The sequence below is a fragment of the Channa argus genome, chromosome 1 (assembly GCF_033026475.1).
Source record: "Channa argus isolate prfri chromosome 1, Channa argus male v1.0, whole genome shotgun sequence".
Classification (NCBI taxonomy): domain Eukaryota; kingdom Metazoa; phylum Chordata; class Actinopteri; order Anabantiformes; family Channidae; genus Channa; species Channa argus.
This window is the reverse complement of record NC_090197.1, coordinates 13,901,146-13,919,513: the sequence shown is the minus strand read 5'-3', so window position 1 is coordinate 13,919,513 and position 18,368 is coordinate 13,901,146. Positions and strand designations below refer to the sequence as shown.

At 40.4% G+C, this 18,368-nt stretch overlaps 1 protein-coding gene across 7 annotated transcripts in view; it reads right to left on the bottom strand.

Moving 5' to 3' along the window:
- Positions 1-14,827, bottom strand: part of csmd3b (CUB and Sushi multiple domains 3b) — a 310,165-nt gene extending 295,338 nt beyond the window's left edge. For 4 of the 7 annotated variants that reach the window (XM_067499712.1, XM_067499750.1, XM_067499726.1 and 1 more), the window contains exons 1-2: positions 14,510-14,827; positions 13,433-14,402 (exon numbers count right to left, since the gene is read on the bottom strand). In XM_067499712.1, coding sequence (XP_067355813.1) covers positions 13,433-13,682 — 250 coding nt within the window. In that variant the 5' untranslated portion in view covers positions 13,683-14,402; positions 14,510-14,827. The remainder of the gene's footprint in view (positions 1-13,432; positions 14,403-14,509) is intronic. The other 3 variants (XM_067499734.1, XM_067499744.1, XM_067499720.1) reach the window with 2 other exon arrangements.
- Positions 14,828-18,368: the final 3,541 nt, after the last annotated feature.

The following is an 18,368-nucleotide window of genomic DNA, read 5'->3' as shown; positions in this document are numbered from 1 at the left end:
TCCAAGGGCACACATAGCAACTTCAGGGGTCAATTTACTTCCACGTAGACCAAAGTAAAGTCAGGCCAAGTACAGTGAAGCATGAAACAGTATTTACTCACTGAATTTTTCTACAATTTCAAAATAAGAGCTTCAAACAAGTAATATATTTCTACATTTTATCATCTCCACCTGTACTTTTCAGGATGCAGAAGATTTTCACAGGTTTTTATGCAGTTGTGTGGAACATCAAAGAGGTCACGTTTCCTCTCTTTTTCTCCACTGTTTTTATAAAGTTCTGTATGACTAGCTGGCCTTCACAAACACTGTTGCAAACTGCATTCTTTTATTTGAAAAACAATCCATTTATAATACATGTGCTGGCACAAACCATCAGTACAGAATTGTCAGTGTACATATGCTTAGCTATGTGTAATTTTACCGCTGGGTTTTTTGATATATGGCATAGTGTTCATATACTGTACATGCACAGTAAATGAAGACCAGTCAGCACTGTCCCAGGACACATTCTGCTGGCACACGTGGTAGAGCAGTGACTTTCATCTCTTTTGATTCACAGGCAAATAATAACAACAGACATTTAGTGTTCATTTGATAGTACAGTACCTGTAGTCACACTATTTGTAAGACTACTACAAAGGCAGGTAAGATGTCTCAACAAGGTCATAATAAATATAACTTTTACAGTATAATAAGCCAGCATATTCAACCTGACAACTGCTGTATGTTCAGACACAGGAACAAATGTTAGAGTGGACGGACGGACGGACATTTGCACCTGTTCCTCGTCTATTGAGGATACGTTGGCCACTCACAACGCCAAATGAGTTTTGGTACATAAACCCTTAAATTAAATCCCTCACCTTTGTGTGTTGTGTAAACTGTGCAGCATGAAGATGAAAATGTCATGTTTGCCAACTGATTCTCAGAAGTCTGCCATTCAAGCAGAGATAGTCCACAGCTCACGCTCAGTTGACACTACATCATGGTGCATTAAGTTGAGTGGCTGCACATCAGGAGCAACATAACATTTCCAACAGCGACAAAAACACCTTGCGTGTAAAACTGAATGTGACAGCTCGTTCTCACTAGTGCTCAAGGCCTGCGAGACAATGAGGCAGCATTTCACAATGCCACTACCAAGTTCACACACTGTTCAAATATTTCACATTAAGCCACATTATTCCACCACTAGAATTGCAGTTGACATTGGTGTCAGTCAATTTTCTAAATCAACTTTGTGCATCTTGATCAAGGTCCCATAAGCAGGAAGGTTGCCTGCTAACATGGTGACCAAGATGACATCTAAATGTGATCTTCATTTAAATCTCACTTTAACCCTTTGATTCAATTTTGTCTTGTCCTTTTATTAGGCTCAGTGTTTTTACTTTTAAATGTCTAACCTTTATGAAACCTCACACATGCCACCCCTAAAAAATGTTGGTATACAATACGATGAAGTAATCACTTGTAATATCAATCATATTTGTCTCTTAAAGGATCTTCGATACACAAGAATGAACCTAAGTGGGCTTTGTAAACATACAGTACAGCAGACCAAACTGGGACTAAAACTAATGCTGAGTTGATTTGTTTCTCCAAGGCCAATCAGCAAAATGTTTCCGTGACCTTTTTTCTATCATAAAGAATAAGAGAACAGAGTGATGTTTAATGTTAAACTACAGAATTTTGTTTTAATTTGTCTATTATTTTATTAATGTTTGTAAAAGTTTCACCAATCAATATTTTTTTAATAAATAAAAAATGCTATTTTTGTATTTTCACTAAATAACTCAAAGTAAATTTGCTGTACTTTTATTTTATAATACAATTTAATTTTGTTTTCCTGGGTCTATTCTGTAAAAACTCAAAGCATATGAATGAAGATGGCAAACAGCTCTATTATTATTATTGTTACTAGATTATTATCTAGTCTTCTAGTAAAACTTTGATAACAAGCACAGTAAGTGGTTGTTGCACTGTCTCTAAATCTTATAAGTCCGAGTAGATATATCAGCCTTCATCCTTTGCACATCACTTTCAGTACTGTTTTTAAATGTTTTTTTAAAAAAAGCATTGACAAGGACAGAAGCTGATTGTATGCCTACCACAGGTTACATAAAAAAGGCTGTAAAACAGTTTATATAAAAAAATAAAAATAAAATTCTGTAATGTTGGATGATTTCAAAATAAACAATTTGGGGATTTTTTTTTTTTTTTTTAATCAGGTATAATACACATCTCAGTTCCCGAAAAATTTGAGTTTTCTGGCTATTTTATGATGGGTCAGGCTTTATAGGGTTATATTGCTTTTGATCAGAAATACATAGCAAATATAGCAAGTATACTTTTGATATAGTTATACAGTTTGATAAAATATTGCTGAACATCTGGTCACCAACAGCAGACAGTTTAGTAATATATGTCTATGAAGGATGGATCTTTGTATCCTCATTCCCTCTCTTCTCAAACATTCCCCTCTGCTCTTTGACCTTATCAGAGGTGATATAAGTGTCTTGTGACATCCTTCAAGATGGTGGACTAGAATGACTTCCAGGTTGAACAAGGACTAAAGAAAATCAGAGAGAGACTTAGGATGTGTCCTAGGACTGTCCCAGTTCACAAGTCACCTGCACAAAGGACAGAAACAGCAACATAGATGAATTTAGTTTAACCTATGACTTTTGCTTAGATTACCTTGTGTAAAATGTTAAGAGGGTTCACTAAATTTCAAAATTCCAATTAGCAGTGGCTCACATACATTTAAAGGACAAATGAACAAAATGATGGATCTAATCCGTATATAATCTATAATCCTCCTTGATTTAATTACATGGGACATCCTGGGGCTGTATTTTCAACTCTAATTGAAAACATACAATAAATTGCTGAACTGGGTTAATGGCTTAACTACAGCAACATGAATGCTTACATTTGTGCTGTCATGTAAGTTAAATACTACGTGCATATTCAACGGGCATCAAAATTAATATTTAAACTTTGATACTTTAAATGTTCCCAGCTGGTTTAATTTGCAGCTAAAGAGGCTTTCAGATCAGAATAAACTGGTCAGATGGCGGCATGTTTCCATCAACAGGCAGAATTTACTCGTATTTGTCTGTTAGCTAATATTGCTTTCAAGCATTCGGAATCAGTAGGCATGCATAACAAATCGTCCATATAACCTGAGCTCATAAATTATAAATAATGACTGAAAAAATATTAGCTCATAAAAGCAGCCACAGAGAAAGTCAAGGAACTTTTATTTTATTAAAGTTTTCACCAATTTTCCTTTCCCTTCTGTTACCTTAAAAGAATAAAAATCAAACTCTGAGCATCTTTAACCATCAGGCAGGAATCTAAGCAGAGATGGTTTGCACAAATGGACAAATGCTCCTGTAGAAACTGAATCAGTTGAGTGAAGTGTGAGAAATGTCTTGAATACATTGACCTTCATGACATATGAGGAGTCCATTGTTCCTTGTGGTTGAATAGGTTTTAATTCTGTTGATTTCTGTTCTATAAAGGCACAATTCTGATCCAGCGACTCAAATCCTTTTATCTTTCAATCCCTTTTATCGTTCTCTTTCTTTTGATCTCAGAAACTCATTTCAGCTCAACCTCTGCCAGGCATTTGGACACCGACTAGTACTTGGAATAGCCTTTTGCTTCCTTTGCTTGGAACATATACAGTAAATTACCTCCAGGAGATTGCAGTAGCAAGATAAAAACATCACTTGGTAAAGCTGAGAGTTGAGACCTTATTACAGTACATGTGGCATTGGGAGCTTCTCGATTTGTTTAAGATATCTATACTGAGTCATCCAAAACCACCAAACTGTTTTTGGGATGATATCAACTCATATAATACGTTTTATACAGGTTCTTTAATCAAAAGTACTAAGATTATTACTTGCAGGGTTTTAATTGCACCTGCACTGCTATAATCAACTTAATATTTTTAGGCAAGTATATAATCTCTCAAATGTATACAGTATATTAAAAGATGTGTTTTTTAATCAAATAAACTAAATTGTATGTGCATTGTACCTATTAGAATTCATAGTTTAGTTACATCGACCTTTCAGGTAAATTGGATAGACATGAATCATGTCGCAACCAAAAATACGGTTATGGTTTTCTATTAGCAACAAAATGGAAATTAAATAGTTTGCCATGACTTTCAAGCCAAAGAAGCACTTAACTACAGCCTTACTTTTGTGAAACCACATAAAATCTAAAGGAAGACTGGCACCAACAAAAGTAAAGTGTATCACAGGACGCTTGCCAAAGAAGAAAGGGATCCTTTAACTTAATAATGATCTATATTGTTTGCTCGGGTGTTTACGTGAACCTGGCTTATCGGTAAACAAATACAAACAAATGATGAAGTTAGGACTACAGCAATTATTAGTAGTGGTAGCCCTCAGTACATGAGCTAAACACTATATTAAACCAAAGTGCTGGTCTATATAGGATTTGATAAAAGCAAACACTGGTGGCTTGCGACTGAAAGAGTCCATTTACAGTCTTCACCTTATTTGACTGGGTTATGAATCCCAAGAGGAGCCAGCAAACATCAAATCACTTGTAAAATTTACTAAAAGAACCTCTAAGATATAAATGATCAACAATGAAGGTAAAGTCCAAGTTAGCAGAGGAAGATGACAGAATGTGAGTGTGCGGTCGTGTGGTCAAGCATCTGCTCTCTGTCTGACCTCTGTGACACCGGGCAATAGAGGTAGTGAGACAGTGAGAGAGAAAGCATGCGTAGGGGCGGGGTGTGAGATAAACAGACGGCCAGTGTCAAAGATCAAATCGCTTACCGTTGTCCACTGCAACACCCTGCTGAGCTTTTGTCTGTGAGCTGCACAACAACAGCATGCTGTCTCTTCTGAGATGGATTCTGTGCATGCAAGCTTCATTTCCATGCACATGAGACAACAGGAAGTTTGTACATGCCAGGGATTCCACTTCACATATTCACTGGCATTTGTTCCTCTTTCCTTTTCCCCTCACAAGGGGAATTTTTAATGCGTTGTAAGTTGTTTGGGTTGTGTGTTTGCCCATATCCAGAAACCACATTAATGCTTGTAACTTATTACTATAGTACTTGTGCTTGTATGTGTGGTATTTACACACATTAGCTGCAAATAAAGCTGTCTTGGTTCCCATCTCTGTCTGCCCTGTAGAGGTGTCCTCATTTCTGGGGCATGCTGGTGGCCACCCAAGCATGAAAGCTTTTGAAAACAGCAATTTTAGTGAAGGGTTGTGCTAAATACTGGTGTAAAAATAGGACTTTTGGACTCTCAGTGCAATTGTTTGGCTGCACAGTCTCTTTGGAGTAATTTTATTGCCAACTATAAAAGGCCAATTCTCTTTTTTTCCCCCCCTTTCATTGTTTTGTACAAAGCTACCACAAACTGCATAGGGGTACATAGTTCAGTGTTATGACTGACATAAAGGTAAGGGGATCATGAAAAGCTATGGGGAGGAGAGCAGAGGAGTTAGGTAAGCAGGTGACAGCAGCAGCCTCTAGCTGTGAACTGAGTGTGCCCAGAAACAGCCTGACAGGGCCTGCTGGGGAAATGAGTCCTCTCTGGGAAAGAAACAGACAAGCACACACACGTATGTGTGCACACGGGCACCCTGTGCACAGAGACACGCACATACAGTATGTAGGCAGAATGAACAACAGAACAAAAAGGTTCCCATGGTGCAAGAGTCAGACAGGAAATGTATCACCACTCAGGAAGGAAATGCATCACCTGCAGCACTTTCAGACTCCGAGACAAGGACACGGTGAGGGTGCACATGCAGTACGAATAATAGCTTTCTTGTAGTAACGGTGAAAATATAAACGTTAACCTTCTTACTTGCTACTAAAACAACTCCCATAGGATTGTTTAAGAACATGAGACAGGGAAGTCATGTTCGGGTGCTAACGAACTTAAACCATAAACTATCCTCATGAGCATAACAGAATAAGTTATGAGCTTGTGTTTGTTTTGATGGCAAGGTGTGTGTGATGTTTGCTGACAGCCATGTTTCTGTGGGTGTGAGGCACAAGGGCATAGCTGTCATCACACACCAGGTCTAGACGCATAGACACAAAAACACTATCATCTCTTTGCCCTCTCCCACCACCAATGTACAAAAATACTATTTTGTAATAGAAAAGCAAAATTACACTTTTTGTTATTTGATGATCACAAAACATCCTCTATAGGAATAACTAAACCAATTCCAGCAGTTTATGTAACTTCAAAAGTACATCCAAAGATGATCCTCATTAAAATTGTTGAAAAATTGGGGTTGAGATGTTTTCATCTGACAGCAAATAATGTAGGTTCATAGAGGGTTCATTTATCTAGAAAAGAGACTAATTAAACTCACCCTTGTGTGTCTGCATTTTTTGTGTATGTCTGTGTTGTGTAGTTGCTTGTGTCTTTAGAGACCCAAATGATCTTTACCAACACTGAATAAATATTCAAATAATTGGTCTTTTCCACAAACAAGAATAATTACTAGAAAGCTCAAATAATCAAAAGTAACTACTGCAGCTGCTCAGTAATAAGTCCCTCAAGGCTCTATGTTAATGTGTAGCTAATGCATGAACATTTGACTTAAAAGAGTTGTTTTCTCACACCTACACTGGCACAAATCATGTCTCACATTTGTTTTGGGTTTAAAATGGCTTCGGGTTTTATTAAACCTCATAAACTTATCTATTTGCATATGATGAACCACAAAAATCCTCAAAGTCGTTTTAAACAGTAAACTGATTTTTTTTCCCTCTAAAGACTTTGTTGTTGTTTTTAGCACATCCCTTTTCTTTGTGCACATGTCAGTGTTGCATTGCCAAATGTTGCACTACAGCAACAGCTGAAATGATTTTAATGTTCGCATGGTCACCATAGCAACAATTTTGTTAAGATCCATAACATCGTAGTTGAATTAGAGTAAAACCTCTGAGAAAAAGTATCATTTTAATGAGTAAAGATAATCTTGGTAAATCATTTGCACTTTAACTAGCAATTAATTCATTCATTAGGAACTCGTCCTTCTCGTTAGCCCACCTGAGCTGAAGATACAAAATTAAATGCACTGATGAATGATACCTTGTGAATCTACACTGGGATTGTTTAGTGTAACGCTAGTAAGTTGGTATCCCTAACTATGAAGCTGAATTAATGCACTATTTTATACTGACAAAACCAACTGACAAAAAGAAAACATGTCAAAATCCTCAAATTTAAATGTCAAACATTAGCACTTTCCTTACTGTTGCTGTTTTTTGGCTTTGAAATGAACAAAAGAAAAAAAAAATGTAATTTGCTCAACCTGAGCATTGTTTTCCTTCAGCCCCACATGATGCAGTAATGAAGCTGGAAACCAAAGAACTAAACTAGGTATGAATCAAAGACAAAGTGACAGGACTGTAGTTCAAGTTAATTCTTGGTTGCTATGGCATCAACATGGTTTGGTCTCCTGAGGCTTTGTATTGAACACAGCCTGCTTTCCCAACAATAATGTGTTTTTATATTCACTGGATTTATATTCATCATCCGGGATCGAACACTTGACTGACATTGCTGCTTTTGTGTCAATCTGTTTACTCCTATATTCCCGTTTCCGGCTTTACTCTAACCTTTAATGAAATTTTTTATGTTTTTTTTACTTGACACACACAGACACAGAGACACACACACATACACCCTACAAGGAGCACCAGCTGGTTGTGAGGGATGTCTGTCTTTGTTAATTTCTTATCTGCCTTTCTGGTAAATCATCAGAGAATCTGTGTGTGTATGTGTGCACACACGTTACCTTAGGGTAACATGTGCTATCTTGATGTGCCCAAACATATTTTTTGTGTATTTAGTAGCCTATGTGTATGTATGTGTGCGCTTGACTACTCAGCATGTTCACGTCATGTCTACTTCTAATCATATTTGAAATAATGAAGAGGCTGTTGAAGACTGACAGATTGTGTGTGAATTGGTGTGTGTGTGTGTGTGTGTGTGTGTGGGTGTGTGTGTGTGTGTGTGTGTGTGTGTGTGTGGGTGGGTGCGTGCTAGACACAGAGAGAGAGAGAGAAAGAGAGAGAGAGACCAAGAGGGAAAGGCAAAGAAACATGCAAAGTGCCCGTGAAGAAAATTTTATATCTCCCAAAAGTCACCTTCTGAGAAACACAGTCTGAATCTTGTTCACATTTGGAATGCTTCAATGCAGTTTACCAATGCATGTAATTTGTGTATGCATGTGTACATGTGGCTTTAATGGATTTAATTTTCAATAAAGTAGGCATGATTCAAATTCAGTTACTAAATACATTAGAGACACATTAGAAATCTTCCATCATTTCTTTATAGTTGGTCCATAGCAGGGCTAACTTTGCTGATGACTCCTGCAGGAAGCCACCATGTCTTTGTGATGAATTATGCCTATACTTACTAGCCTCATGACACCGTTCTGTAGATGTACATTTGCAATACGCCTTGGAGGAAATGAGCAATTGTATATAAAAAGCTGTTATGGATCCACAGGGCCCGGGAACAGCTGGAACAGTTAACTGAAGCACAGTCTCTGTATTCCTATTTGCATGGCAAAATTATCACTTCTTTCAATTTAACAGCCTGTTGATAACAAGGACAGCTCAATATGTGCGAGTTGACATTTCTGCAATCATAGAAGACAAACACATATCTGAAATACATGAGTATATTTGGCTCTCTAGCAATTTAAAAGCACAGCATTTGGGCGGCAATCTGTGTGCAGGAATTAAACGTGTTCCCTGTTGTTGGCTAAGAGACGGAACACACATGAGAGATTAACAGAGCTGTACCCTGTGAGTAGCCATCTATTACAATTGACACTTATAACAAATTCACTAAGGATAGGGGCTGCAGAGAAGAGAGAGGAGAGGGCAAGAGGACAGGCAAGACTAATGGGGGATCGAAAAGGGGGAAAGAAAGGAGGAGAGAGGAAAGAAGAGACAGATTTGGGATGAGAGAAAGGGGGTGAATACAAATCCTGCATGGGAAGCTATTTGAAGGAAGAAGCAGAGGAAAAGAGGCATCGGTGATTGGGGAGGATTAGGGCAGAGAAAACGAGGAGAGCAGTAATGTACTGTACATATCAAAGCCCAAATTTGCTCACTTTTTGCCCAGGACAGTTACTATTAGGATTTTCAAGACAATGAAGAGGACATGAAGGGGGGCACACTGAGCAGAAACGCAATCTATGAAAGTAAAATATGAACGGCTTCATATTCATTATTCAAATGAAGCTGGCACTGACAATCTTTCAGGGTTATTAAGAGTTTGGGGCAACAATTATACCAAGATTGACTTGCATTGGCAACTGCTTCACATTAGAGCCTAGACCGATCACCAGAGATCATAAAATGTTCACATTGCACATATATTCATGAGTTAGATATGTTTGCAAAATGCTCCCTGTCAATGTTAATTAATTTATCACTTTATCTATTGACACTATATTATATGTTATAATATTATCGACTGACAGAGCTGAAGCACGTACAGAAAAATGATTAAGAAATTCTCTGCTCTTGGTTAACATTTGTGAACACTGTAGTACTCTCTATATAGGTCACTACAATTTCCATTGTTCCCTGTCGGGCTGGATTTGTCTAGGATGAAGCCAGGTCTATCCAGGTCTAATATCTGCGCCCTGACTCTGATCTCATCTCCAATTCTGCTTATCAAGAAATTCCCAACTACGGAGTCAAACCCTCTTATGTTTTCCGTTTCTACATGACTGCCGCACTACTACCAGCATTTTAATTAAATGTTGAGAGCGAAGCGGCAGAGAAGAGGAGAGGTTATAACGGGGTGAGAAAGCAAGAAAAACAAGTAATTACAAAGTCACTGTAAGGGGTTGTACACGGAGGAGAGGATTAGGTGAAAGAAAGTCAAGAGGGACAGATGAACAGAAAATGGAGTGGAGGTTGCAACAGTACAAAATGAATAAACTAAGTTCATTTCTCAATATGTAAGAGAGAATCAAGACTTGAAAGTGAGAACAGACAGGGAAGAGAAGAAAGAGGCTGTTAATATCAAAGCCCAGAGGTAAAGCTAGTTGAAATTTCAAATGTCCACGAGCAGATGTATGTGCTGCAAACACACTCACACACACCAACTGCCATGCTCTCTTCCCATTCCTGCCTTTCCCAGTCTCCGCTACCCCACCCCACTTCACTCTCTCTGCCACTAAGTCGGAAGTATTTACATGATCAAGAGGCTGACTCTGCGACAGACACGTCTCCCTCCCTAAGAAAGCAGCTATAAGCCGTGGGATTAAATATATGTTAGAGAGTCTGTGTTCCATTGATGTTCAGTGTAAAAGAGCTCGTCTGCCTCAGCGTATTACACAGTGTGCTCGTAGTCCAAATGTACAGTATGTGTGTATAGTAACGGAAAAAGGCTAAAAGATGCCTCCAAGCTCACCAGTTACCCAAGCTGTTAATTGTATGTAGAATATCAATCGATAACTGAAGGGGGAAATGACTACCAAAATACACAAAAAGTGAATAATGCATGGTAATGATTCGCAGTGGCATATTAATGGACAACATGAATTAATTACTCAGCATCAGAGCTGTAGACAGGCTGACAGTAGCCCAGAATACATTTCGAGTCTGGGAGACGGTGAAAAATGGGTGTGGGTTTTTTTTCTGCATGCATATGCACATGTGCGACTTAGTATGTTTGGTGAGTAAATTAAGCCTCTGGAGCCACGGGACAAATCCGACAGACGAAAGGAAGAGAGGGTGCCGAGGGGAGAGTTGAGAGCAGGGAAGAAGTGCTGAGCATAGGAGAGGAAAACAGACGAGCGGAGGACGGGAGAAAGGGAGAGAAGAAAGGTGGAGTTGAGCTGAGTGGAACAGCAGGGAGGAGGACAGGAGAACAGATGAAACGGAGAAGAGTGGAGGAAGAGAGGCAGTTTTTCTGCATCTGACTGAAGAGAGAATCTTCAGGTGAATTTGGTCAAACTTCCTGACTTGCAAATTACATCCCAGCAAGGCAGTTATGACTACACAACAACGACCAACAACTCCAACGATGTCCTGTTGTGCTCAAGACTTTGTGGAGAACAGTATCACGACAAAAGATCCACCGACTTTGGAATTGGCGCCATGTCTTCACGTCAAATGTGCTAAGCAAGCTTAGAAATTAGACTCTCTGTCCATTGGCCACAGCGACGTTTGAATGCAATACACCCATTTGATTTCTTTACCTCCTAGACTGGGTTTAGAATAGAACTGCAGGTCCATACAGGTTGGTTGGTTACATGCCCTAAAGTAGACTCATTTCCCAGCTACTGCTAAAATGCAGTGGCATTCGGCTGGCGGCTGGTTTTAATTTTCCATACTTCTTTTTAAAGCCTTGGTTCCCAAAATGTCAACATGGATCAAGGGAACATTTAATTACACATTTATTTGCCTGTCTGTTCAGCCTCTACACTTGCTTGCGTGCTTTGCCAACTTCTATATCTACAATCCGATTTTATTAACCTTAATGGAAATGTACATTTAGCTAAAAGTATTCCTCATTCCTTCCACTGTTGAAATAACACAAAACACTGTTTTACTATGAAGAGATTAGAAGTAGCTGATATATGAGGCCTCCAGCAGGCCGGGCAGCCATGAGGAGATCCCTGCCAGAATCTGTGCCCCCGAGGGTTTAAATTTAGACCTTTTGTGCCTGAGGAAATCCCACCTTTCTTGTCTACCTTCTGTGGACACTCTACTAATCACAATCTCTTGTGTGTCCATCAAAGTGAAAAGCTTTTAAAAAAGGCTTAGAAAAACAGGCTGGTTCTTTTTTCAGAGTAAAACTACAACCCTGCATTATTGTGATGGTGCAAAGCCAAGTGTCTAGACGTCCGCGGTGTCGATTTGTTTAATCACTGCAGGAATCCATACTTTTTCTGCTCGGTCAGCCTACACATGACCTCCCTACACGGGAGAATCATGCGGACTTCACAATGACAAATGTCATTGTACTTTCCAGTGCAATTTCCAATTCTCATTTCTGCTCACAAAATCGTAGCCTGTAAGTGTTCTGACAAAATCAGCTTGGCTGGGTCTTACCAAAAGCTGTCAGCCCTTGGCCTATGTTTAGTTAGAGACCTGGTCCTGTATCTTCCCACGGTGACAGTTTTCTTTCCCTCTTCCAGCCAACCCTGCCTCAGCTCCTCATTCCCTGCCTCCACATAACCCCATCTCTTTCCTCCTCTACCTCATCCTCTCTCCAAGATGCGGTGATGAATGGTCAGTTACTTCCCATACCAGAGAGGCAACGGACGCAGAAATGGGTGTGTTTGCAGTCTATATATCTGTGTGTGGGTGCTCACTGAGTGTGTGTTCATACTGTACAACTTTTTTCAACAGGATCAGAGGGAGAACTAAAAATGGAAAGCAGATGAAGACCAAGATTTAGACAGACACAGAAAGTGGGAGAGAGTATGCTATATACTGTGCATATTTTAACATTGTATTTCACTCAAGAGAAGCAAAAAAAAAAAAAGGGGGGGGGGGGGGGGGGGGGGAACGGGGAAGCGAGTGGAAGGGAAGGGGGGGACGAGGACAGTAAGTGTGTGAGGGAGACAAACGGGGAGACACCGCCATTATATAAAACCTTTTGAGTAATACTGTTTAAAATGAATAAACGGGCAAGGGAGTCGAAATGTGGGAATAAAACAGTGTGCAGAGCTTGGGCCATCCCTACAAACAAAACACACACTCTCACGCACACACTCACACACACACACACAAGCACACACTTTGGTATAAGCAGCTCACGTTCACTGCCACAGCCCAAGAGCTACTGCAAGAATATTTATTGGCTACCAGCTCAATGGCTGTATTGAAGAGAAGGATGAGGAGAGGGAAAGGGAGGGAGAGAGGGAGAGAGGGAGAGGGAGAGAAAGAGAGAGAGAGAGAGAGGGGAAACTGAAGCAAGCAGAAAATTAAGAAAAAAGAGAGAGGCTGTTGCTGGTTCTATCCCTTTCTCCTTCTTTCCCTCCATCCTCCCTGTAAACCAATTTCTATTTCTCTGCTTTCCTCCGCAACACACCATACATCCAGGCACGCATGCACGCATCTCGCACGCCCACGCGCACACCTCCCCTCTTACACTCACGCACAGACACCTCAGACATCCTCACGCGCACGCAGACACCATCTCTCTGACACAAACACATGCACGCGCACGTACACACACACATACAAACACACACCAACAAGCAGCACCTTTCTTATGACTGCAGCAAAGAAAAAAATCTCAACACCTAAACTGTGACTGTGCGCACACAAGTGAGGGCGTTTGTGTCACTGCGCGTGAGTGCGCTCATGAATGCCTTTGTGTGTGTATGTGTGTGTGTGTGTGTCGCATCCCCTTACCTTGTGCGCGCGAGGAGAGCGAGCAGAGAACGAGACTCCACAGAAAACAACGCATCGCCGTCATTCCTCCGTCCGTCAACCTCTTGCTCATCACTCTCATCCTTCTCTTCGTCGTGCCCCTCTTCATCCTCCTCTTAGCCGACGAGGGCTTCGCGAGACAGCCTTGCGTGCCGCTATTAGTGAAAATATTAACATCAATGCATCTTCTGCGAGCGGAGCGCGAGCCCTCTACGCTCTCACCGGGCCGCATGCTGCTTCACATCCAGAAAACGCAGGAGAGAGAGAGAGAGAGAGAGAGAGAGAGTGGAAGAGAGAGTGGGAGAGAAAGAGAGAGCGAGGGGGTGAGAGATGAGTGCGTTTTCTTTGCCTCCTCCTTCTAACACAGACTACATAAATCCTTCATATCCGAAAAGAAAAATGATAAATTTCAGTCAACATCCACAGAGAGGAAAGCACAGAAGCTGCCCGGGGAGAAGGGACGGGCACACAGGTTGTCGCTCTGTCTTTAAATCCACTCTCCGCTGTTTTATTATTTATTTCTTTTTTTAATCGATGCTTCGTCAATATTTCTCTATCCGTCCCGTTCCCTTGCAAAAGAGTGACAGAGACCGGGGGAGCGCTTTAAATCCACACTTCCTCCGGGCTGCATCCCATCTTCCTTCTGAAATAACCGTCTCTTTATACGGGCTCTCTAGCTTTTTCCCTCCTTCTGCATCGCTCCTCCTGTGTCGGCTTGGGTAGAGTGTGTCTCCTCCGTTTATCCCGTGTCCCTTGCAAAAACCAAATCCCCTCAGCTCTGTTTGTCCCCTTCCTATATTAAAGAAATGAACTGTTTGTCTTTTCTGCTCGGAGAAGCCTCCTCTCCTTCTTCTCTTGCCTCGTGTGTCTATCACCCCTTCTTCTTTTCCTCCTCTTCTCTTTTCTTCCTCTCACAAACAGCGGCGAGGATAATTGAGCATCTTCACCCCTGCTGAAAGAAGAGAAATTAATCACTCTCTCATCGTTCTCTCGTTCATTTGACTTCTTTTTTCCTCCCCCATAAGCATCACCATCACTCCTTCCTTTCCATCTCCTTACCAGAGCTTGCTCGTTATGTTGAGACGATCCTGCGTTACTTCTCTGTAGAAGTCCAACGAGGAAAGGATAATATGAAAATCCCTGTTGTTGTCAGAAACCCGAGGATATCTGTATCATCCTCTCTGCTTGCTGTACTCAGGTCTTTTCTCCCAGCTGGTGCGTCTCTACGTCTGCCCGCCGGTACAGAGCTGCAGCCTTCAAGTGCGCCTCCTAAGCTCCTTTCATTCACATGCTTTGGTGGGAAATAATGGGCTAAAATGGGCTCTGTTCAAATCGGGTAGTTGTTTGAGTGAATGAGATTTATTTTTTATTTTTTTATTGAGCACAAGTCTCTACAGATACACTGTGTACTCTTTGTTGTATAGGAGTTGTGCGTAAAGGACAAAATGAAGAGGAGTCCACTGGCAGTAATGGGTGCTTGCCAAAAACTTCACCGGATGAAGTCCAGATTCGATCAAAAGCAGTTGGCATAAACTATTTAGAGGCCACAATTAACCTCAACGGAATATCATAATGAGAAAGATTTGAACGCAACACGATGATCTGCCATATGTCAAATTACCAGTGTCATGGCTCAACCAATAATGGCGCAGGGTCGTTGCTCCACTTGTCCTCTAAACTGAAATCAATACAAGAGTTTGGAATTTGTTGATGAATGATAGACACATGCTCTTTAGCTTATCTATTGATCCGCTGAAGTGACTTCTTCATAATAGACATTCTTTGTCAATGCTTGTGTGTGTTTATTAGTAGGTCTATAATACAATTCAAGTGCTGAGTGTTTGCCTGTTTGCTACTAATTATGCGTTGACATTACCATAATGAATAGTAGTAATTATGTTATTCGCAGCAACATCCCCTCTTGTTAAAACACATCCTAGATACTGGCTGTTCCCTAAATGTCACAAGACATTTCTTAGGTTGCACCTGTTTCCTGTCTATAATAATATGTCATACAACAGAGGCAGGGATCAATAGAGACTGCACTGAGTTACAGCGCAGTGGCTAAGCGAAGAGAAGCAGTGAATCAGGCTACTTATTAACTCCAAATGTGACCACATATTTGAGTTTTGTTTAATAAAGAGTGTTCTTGGCCAAGTCCCACTTTCTTTCACCTTCTTCTTTTCTATTCAGACTGGATACAGGTTTTTCTCCAAAAAAGGGAAAAGAATAAGTGGCAATCAAAACAGAAACTCGAAGTGTGTCTGTGCACTTAAAACTACAATATGTATCTTAAAGTGCATTCACACTATTAACAAAACAATTCCTTGGCCGGTGCCAAACTGTCACCAACTGCCTTTCGAAACCCAGAATAGTAGGTCAAACCATCTGTGCAGGACGGAGACAAAAAGACTCCAGTCACATGACAGATATTTCTGCACGTTAGCACTGCTGCCTCAAAGCTAGGACTCTGGTTCTCTGGTTCGAATCTACCTGCCAGCTGTGGATTTTGCACGTTCTCCCTATGTGTGCATGCGCGGTCCAAAGACGTATATGTTCGGTTAACTGTTGACTCTGAATTGCCTGTAGACATGATTTTGAGTGTGAATGTTTGTCTGTCTGTGTATTTGTCTCTTTGTTGGACCTGAGATGGACTGGCGACCTGTCCAGGATGTACCCCGCCTCTCTCCTAATGTCGGCTGGGATAGGCTCCAGCCCCCTGTGACCCTGAACAGGATAAGCGGTTAAGATAATGGATGGACGGGTGGATATTTCTGCCCTGCTGCCAGCGCTATTCAATGAGTCTCAGTCACAGCAGGCTTCAGCAGCACCTCTCAACATTAAATTGAACAACATTTGAAGGATATTTGTTGTAAATAAAAAAGTAAAAAGTCACATACTGTAGCTTTAATGTGCTGCACAACTATAAAAAGATTACACCTAACAGTTGAGCTAATGCATGATCATACTACTGCACTCAAAAACGGATTTTATAAGCCAGAAGGTGAACTGAATGTCATTCTTGTGGATTTTTTTATTTTAAAACAGCAACAAGTTGAATTCATTTTTACAATATACAAGAACTTATCACCTTTACTAAGCAGAGCAATAAAGAAAATAAAGGAAAAGAAGTCCAGTGGACATGACTTAGCCTGCAGCTGACCACACCTGGATGACCTTCACCTGATAAGGTATCTATTTTTCACATACAGCCACATTTTAGTTTACGATCAAAGGAAGCCATCGCATCAAAAACCATCTCTGACCATCAGCTTTTTGCTGCATGGCATTTGGTTTTCCTTCAAGACTGTAAACAAGCCGTGTTCAGACTCAGAGATAACGTTGGGTCCCTGATCTCTAGACCACTGATTTAAGAGAACTGGGAGCTTAGTGAGCATATGGTAGTCTTTGTCTAATCCAGCATACTGTACTGTAACTGTTAGATACACATGATGTCATCATTAAAAAATAAATGGTATGTACACTTCTCTTTAGAAAGTGAGGTGAATTTAAGGGAATAGATTGTTAAATGGTAAATGAATAGTAAATGGTCTGCACTTATACCTATTGGCACTCAAAGCACTGTTGACAACTACTGTTGAATACTGGCAGTGAGGATCAAGTAGAACTAATCAACCTGAATTCCCAAGTTAAATTTGATCATTATTTTATAGTTTTATCTAATAATAAAATGATATTAGATTTAATGGGGTTCATACCAAGCACACACATCACCACAAGAACAAAAACTTCAATAATAAAAAAACCTTGCTATGTTGAATAAAATGTTGATAAATTTATTATTTTTGTTATTCTTATTATTATTACTACTTAAAATTAAACACGTAAAACTCATTTAGGGCACCACTTGTGTTACTGGTCAATTTCATTCTCATTTCATACTCAACATAATAAATGAATGATAACGCCTCTGATTTTCTCACCATTCATTACAAGGCAGTGTAATCTACAGCACTTGTGTGCGTGTGTATGTTTGTGTGTGTGCTTAAGGATCATGGGGGTGTGTTTGTTTGAAATCAGTTTAGAGAATTGCTGTAAGGCGGAGGGATATCCTCACAGGTGTAACTACATAAATGCACCAGTGTGAGGGTTAATGAGAATATGTGTGGGTGAGTATGCTTATATGCCTGAATGTGTGTGTGTGTGAGAAATCTTCTCCCACACGTTCCCTTAAAGCACTCTTCTGCCATCTACAGGCACTTTCTCCCTCCCTCCTGCTTTCTCTTTGTCCCCATCACAAACACGCTGTTAATCATTTTGGCATCATCTAAATATTCATGGCACGACTGCTGTCTTTGGGAGTGAGCATGAATACGGTACATACTGTCTGTATGCATACACCTGCGAGCATGTCTCAAATCCTCCTTGTGCATATTTATGGGCCCCTACATCGGCTGTATGTTAGATGTTGCTTCCCAAAATCAATAAGCTGTGTGTGAGGTTCATGTCCTGGGAGAGAGACAGGAAGAGAAAGAACAAGAGGGGAGACTGGAGGGACGGAAGGGAGCTGCAGAGGAGAGTATAAAGGAAGGGGAGCAAGATGTGAGTTATTCAAAGGTGCGAAGAGACAAGAAGCAGGAGAGAAATATATATATACCAGATAGATAAGAAAGGGGAAGGATGCAAGGAGGAAAGAGACGAGAGAAAAGGGAAATTGGAAGAAAGACTGAGGGGGGGAGAGAGAAAATTAAGGGTGAAGGGAGAAATGGGATGTAGAAGATGTAAAAGAGAGAGAGAAAAAAAGAATTGCATTAGCAACCCAGTTGCATGCAGTTATCCAAAAGGAGACATGCTGAACAGGCAGATACAATGTATACCAGCATGTTCTAGGAACTCATGGACCATAGGTTCTCTGTAAATACTTTTTTTTCTTACTGTATATCAAGCTTTTTACAAA